The following is a 6,469-nucleotide window of genomic DNA, read 5'->3' as shown; positions in this document are numbered from 1 at the left end:
TATATTTTACAATTATTCAGTCAAAAAATTATTATTTAAAAAAAAAAACTAGTAGCCCAGCCCCTCTTTTTCCCTAGTTTTTTATTTTTATTTTTATGATAATTGCTTTCCCTCCACCACCAAACAACTCTAAGAAAATCGTAATCATGGATGACAACTTCTTCTTGCGGGAGAAAACAAAACAAGGGAAAAAAAAGATGTGACAAAATAGAACTAACGATAAGAATACATTGTAACTCGAGAATCTTATCCCATCACACCAAGCTCGCTCCCCGACGCTAAAGTTAATAAAATATATATTTTTCTTGATGGGGCCATGAAATATCAGTACATTTATATATTGAATAAATAAATAAAATGAAAACCACTACCTAAAGACTAAAGAGTAGTCCAAAAAGTGAGACACTATAAAAGCCACAACCAACCTCAACTCCATCTTCCTTCCCTTTCCACCAATTCATTGATCAATTTCAATATCGAAACTAAAAGAAAAAATCACAAAAATGTTGGCTATATTTCACAAAGCTTTCGCGCACCCACCTGAGGAGCTTAACAGCCCAGCATCTTACAAGGGTGGTTCGAAGCCAAAACTCCCAGAAGAAACTCTTCAGGATTTTCTCTCTCACCATCCTCAAAACACCTTCTCCATGACCTTTGGTCATGCTGCTGTTCTTGCTTATGTCAGACCAGATAGACCTTTCTCCGTAAACCAGAGGTAGTAGTCTAGTCGTTTTTTGATCTAGATCTACTGTTTCAATTTTCTTAAGATTTGTATACATATATATTATGATCATTATTGTATTGTATTTATACGTGTATTATGTACATATGTTAATTCCTGTGCAGGTTGTTCTGTGGTTTTGAGGATATTTACTGCCTCTTCTTGGGGAACTTGAACAACCTGAATTCACTTAATAAACAGTACGGACTAACCAAGGGCACCAACGAGGCCATGTTCGTCATCGAAGCTTATCGGACCCTCCGTGACCGCGGCCCCTACCCGGCGGACCAGGTCGTCAAGGACCTAGATGGCAGCTTTGCTTTTGTCGTTTACGACAGTAAGGCCGGTTCAGTCTTCACTGCACTGGTAATAAACAATATGTTTTAGTGTCGCAAAATCTGTGTTATAAACCAAGTGGTCTTGGCCGATCCCAACTAATATGTTAATCTACTATATATATTTATAGGGATCCGACGGTGGTGTTCAACTCTACTGGGGTATTGCCGGAGATGGTTCCGTGGTAATATCTGATGATTTGGAGGTCATTAAAGCAGGGTGTGCTAAGTCATTTGCCCCTTTCCCCAAAGGTACGTAATAATGATTTTAGTTTAAACTTTAATGTCCTTTTTTTAGATATTTTACATTACATAATAAGTAAGTGCAGTGGGTTAATGGGGGTTGTTTGGCTGTATGGATCAGGATGTATGTTCCATAGCGAGGGGGGTTTGATGAGCTTTGAGCATCCAATGAACAAAGTGAAGGCAATGCCTAGGGTCGACAGCGAGGGAGTGATGTGTGGGGCCAACTTCAAAGTGGATAAGTACACCAGAGTCAACAGTATTCCACGTGTCGGAAGCGAAACCAATTGGGTGGAGTGGCCCTCACATTAGTTAATACCATAATTAGCGAGTGAGGTCGGTACTCGTACCAACCTGGTCTCACTCTCTCTCGATCACTGATCAAATGCATAATAGAGTGCTCTATTATGATTTAATAAATACGTTTTAGTTGGCTTAATTTCCCTCCTTCCTTCTAGTCTTCTAGACGTATGACTATTAATAGTCGTCTTTTGTTTTTTGGTTCTTTCTTTCCTTCTTTATCCTTTGTATTACTTTCCCGCTTGTAATTATGCTCTAAAATTTAAAGTTACTGCTTTTTTCACTACAATTCCGAACTATTTTATTTCGTGGAAAATGCTATATAGAACTGAGAAAATCATATTCGTTAACTTTATAGGATCTAGTGACACATTTTATTTTGTTTTGGGGTTAAGTCAACATCATAGGCATAGCTGACAAAGAAATATAGATCCTTATCTTGTTATCCATTCCAGTCAATAGGTCATTATCGGTGCATCGTTTTAATCAGAATTTCTGTGTTTAAAATACCAAAATTTTCATCTTATAATAATACTAAATTTTTTTAGCAGTCAGTATCAAAATGTTACTTTTTTTTTATCTAGTATTAATCTTTCAGTCCCATGTCAAGTAAAGATTAGTATACGTTTTAGTATTTTTATAACAAAAAAATAAATAAAATTTTGGTATTTATTCGCAATTAAATATAAAATTTAATTATTTTAGCTGTACATAAATATAAAGTTTAGATATATTAGTCACATTAATAAGTTAAAGATTTATATTAATTTTTATTTAATACTACTAATTTATTTTTTATTATAATTAAACTAGATTTTAAATATATTTTTTCATTTTAAAATTATTTTTTTATATTTTAATTATGCTATAAAACTAAATGATTTTATGAAAAACAAAATAGAAAAAAAAACAATATAATTATATCTTGAACCATCAATTCATACTATAATCACTTATATTGGATGTCACGTTACAAGCGTATCATTTATTTTAATTTTAATTTTTTAAATCCTATAGTAATTTAAAATTTAAAATATAATATGTTATTTAATTTTAAAATTAAAATAAATATTATAATTAAAATAAATAAATTAAAAATTAAAATTAAATCCTAAAATTTACTTTTGTCTTTGAAAATATAAATAAGAAAAATTTAGAGCTAAAATATTTAAATTTTGTGTTTATTTTGGTAGTAAAAGCACCAATACGTAGATAAAGTGATAAACCTTTAGTAGAAATGTGACTATTAATCGATTAAAAGTGAAATTTGATGGTTAGTAACTAAATGCAAGAAAAATTAACAATTTTATAGTTGCGTTCATCTTCAAATGATATTATTTATTAACGTCATTCAAGACAGTTACACTTGACGAACTCAAGAAAAAAGGGTTCCAACTTTCAATAGAAAAGGATGCGTGTGTGATGTGGACTTGAATCGTCTTCATTAATTTTCTGTCTATATATTATACTATAACGTAAGCCACGTGTACTAAGAAAAAAATAAAAATATATCTTTTATTTATAATCTATTACTTTGAAGAACTAAAAAAAATGAAATCTAATTTAGATAATTGTGTAAAAAGAAAATAAATTATGTGATATCATATTAATAAGTATCATACAAATTTTCTTTATTATTTTATAACTAAAAAAGGTATATAGAGTGTTTCTCAAGCAAAAAAAAAGTATCATAAGTTATAAAGTAGAGATATTTTATACATACATATAATATAATATTCTAATCATAATTGATAGATTATATTTTAATAAAAATTAGATTAAATTTTTAATAAATATTATCCCACAAAAATAATATTATTTAAAAATAACATATTTTTGTCTTACAAGTTTCTAGTCTAATCAATATCGCATCACACTTTTTTTTGAACCTATCATATTATCAATATAAATAATAAATTAAATATACTATACTCACACTAAATAAGTATTATATATATATATATAAAGAGTGGTTGTATTTTTATAAACAAAATATTAAAAAATATCCTATTAATGTGGCAAAGACCAAAAGCACAAATGAGAAAGAAACCAACAAACACGGGAAGAAAAAGCCCAAAAGCAAATAACAAAAATTTATTGAGAAATAAAAGAATATTACATAAAATGACAAAAAAGTCATTTTTTAACATATTTTTTTAATACTAAATACAAACAACATGTAATATGCATGTTTTATTAATTTTATTTATAAAATTTATTAATTATTTTTATTAAATTTATATTAATGTCATAAATTTTGAAATAAATATCTTATTTTAATTAAATAATTTATTTATTTTTGTTTAAGTTTATGCTTGTTGTGGTTTTTGAATTTGACAGTGGAAACAAGAGATTATATATTATATGTTTAATGTAATATTAAATATTATACGTGGATTTTAAATTTAAGTTTATTCCTAGTTTTTTTTTAAAAAAAAAAAAGCAATTTGTTGCTAATTAGATTATTTATATGTTTAATATGATATTATTGTAATAAGTGAGTTTACGTTTAATTAAATTTTATTTAAGTTATAAAACGTATGATTTTATTATTTTTAAATAATAATTATTAAAATATCTAAAAGATATTATATTTTAATTTGTTTAATTATTTATTATTTTAAAATAATTATTATTGTAAAATATCTAAAAAATATCATATTTTAATTTTTTTAATTATTTATTATTTTTAAATAATAATTATTATAAATATCTCAAAAATATTCTCTTTTAATTTTTTTAATTATTTATTTTATTTTATTTAAGTTGAAGTGTTTACAAACTACCGTTAAATATAAGAATATTCTGTTAAAGTTAACAATAAAAAAACCGTTAAAACCAATAATTTCCGCTACTACACACTTATTATATAGAATAGATTTGTATTGTTTATTTTTTTTTCTTCATTTTTACGAAGTCTCTTCTTTGGCCCCGGTGGAGATCTCGTAGGTGGGAGGTCGGCGGGACTGTGTGGGTGCTGATGAAGGGGCTCAGGCGAAGGGACTCTCGATTAGTGGTTGTAACGAGGCGTGGGAGAGGCTCGGTGTTGGCGTTTTGGGGTGCTAGGTCTGTGGCTTCGAGACTGGGATCTCGGAGGCTGGTTTTGCGCACAGTAGGACTAGGTGCTTGGGGATCTTATGACTTGGAGCTGAGATGGGGAGAGGCGAGGGGTCCAGGGCTTGCACAGAGGTCTGGGTTGGGTTGGGCTTGCACAAGTAAAATTGCGCCTATGACGCACATGGGCGACGTAGCTCGAAGCTTGGACGGGGTCGCGAATCGCAGGGGCGCTCAGAGCTTGGCATGGGGTGCTTCTGGGCTCAATTTTGGGGCTTGGGTGAGGATGAGGCTAGGGGTTTTAGGTTCACGGTTGGTTGGGCAGTGAGGGCTGGGTGCAAGTTCTGGGTTTATTTCAATGTTGTTGTTGTGAGATTATTGTTGTGTTGTATTTGAGTTGTTTTTTTGATATTGTATTACAGTGTGTTGCTTTTTTAAAATGTAATGGGTTGCACTGTGTTGTTGTGGGGTTGTTGTTTAGATTTGATGTATAGTTGTTTTTATGTTGGTTTTTAGTTGTTCAAGTTTATATATAGTTGTTCTTTGTTGTGTTTATGTCCATTTGTTGCTTAGGTTTTTTCAATTATATTTAGATTTTTTAAAAAGAAAGCGTGTTAGCATACAGTGAATTAATGTTTAGTTGTTGTCTTATTGTTGTTTTTAGTTGTTTCATTAACACTGTTTTTTTGTAAATATAAAACTTTAATAAACATATTTTTGAAATAAAAAACAAGGAACCGTAAAAAGTTAAAAAATACCAAATATAAAAAAACCTCTAAAAAAAATAGATATACTAAAGCCTGTTCATATTTTTGAGAAAAAATTGACATATTAAGTATAGGAAGAAATCTTCACACATCTCAAAAAGTGTGTTATCTTTGGCAAGAGTATATAATTTGGAGAGCAGTTAAAGAAAATAGGGTTTCTGAAAGGGATATTTTGCGTAAATACCGAAAATGATTGTTTTTAACGATTTTTTATTTTTTTTATGTTAACATATTTTTATATTTACCATAATATTCTTATATTTAACAGCAGATTGTAAACATGACTTAAGCTTAAATAAAATTAAATAAATAAATCATTAAATAAATTAAAATAAGATATTTTTGAGATTTTTTACTATAATAATTATTTAAAAATAATAAAACTATACATTTTACAACTTAATAGATAAAATTTAATTAAACTTAATATTATATTAAACATATATTATATAATTTTTTATTGCCACTGCCAAATTAAAAAACTAGAACAAGTATAAACTTAAACAAAAATAAATTAATTAATTAATTAAAATAAGATATTTTTAAGATACTTTATGATAATTTAAATAATTAAATCATATTTATTTAAAAATTAAAAGACATACATATATTTTTTATTTTATAAATTTGTGTGGTAGTTTGTTTTTTATCAAGTGATTGAAGTTTTTTTTCTTCCTTAAATTCACCAAAGGATATTGAGAGTTATATTAGAAACTAAAAATAGTTGATCCATATATACTACTGTCTACACTATGATTTTTCTATTCTTATTTTAATTTTATTATTAATTTCTTTTTAAATATTATTGTATTTTATATAATATTATGTAGCTATGTAAATATATATCTATGTTAATATTATATTTTGATATCATATGTGTAGAGATTATTGATATAAATATTTATATTCTATTATATATATTTTTGTTTAAAAAAAAACAGTAAATCAGCTTTTATTAAAATCATAAATAATATTTATAACTTTTGCAATGCACGTTATTTCTAATATATATATAGATATAGGAAATTTTTTTATAGTGGCTTCACTTT

The 6,469-nt window shown here is 27.5% G+C and overlaps 1 protein-coding gene across 1 annotated transcript; it reads left to right on the top strand.

The window, feature by feature from the left end:
- Positions 1-413: 413 nt before the first annotated feature.
- On the top strand, positions 414-1,888 carry LOC133796942 (stem-specific protein TSJT1-like). Its single transcript, XM_062234647.1, has 4 exons — positions 414-715; positions 847-1,087; positions 1,188-1,308; positions 1,421-1,888. The coding sequence occupies exons 1-4, from the start codon at positions 504-506 to the stop codon at positions 1,609-1,611; spliced, it is 765 nt and encodes a 254-aa protein (XP_062090631.1). The 5' UTR covers positions 414-503; the 3' UTR covers positions 1,612-1,888.
- Positions 1,889-6,469: the final 4,581 nt, after the last annotated feature.

Source organism: Humulus lupulus, chromosome 8 (genome assembly GCF_963169125.1).
Source record: "Humulus lupulus chromosome 8, drHumLupu1.1, whole genome shotgun sequence".
Taxonomy (NCBI): Eukaryota; Viridiplantae; Streptophyta; class Magnoliopsida; order Rosales; family Cannabaceae; genus Humulus; species Humulus lupulus.
The sequence above is the reverse complement of the archived record's forward strand: the minus strand, read 5'-3'. Positions and strand labels throughout refer to the sequence as shown.

Excerpts from the sequence above, each read along its gene's own strand:
- LOC133796942 (XM_062234647.1), top strand. The coding sequence starts at position 504 with ATGTTGGCTATATTTCACAAAGCTTTCGCGCACCCACCTGAGGAGCTT. Across the intron at positions 1,088-1,187 it reads GTTCAGTCTTCACTGCACTG|GGATCCGACGGTGGTGTTCA; the intron begins GTAATAAACAAT and ends ATATATTTATAG. Across the intron at positions 1,309-1,420 it reads ATTTGCCCCTTTCCCCAAAG|GATGTATGTTCCATAGCGAG; the intron begins GTACGTAATAAT and ends TGTATGGATCAG.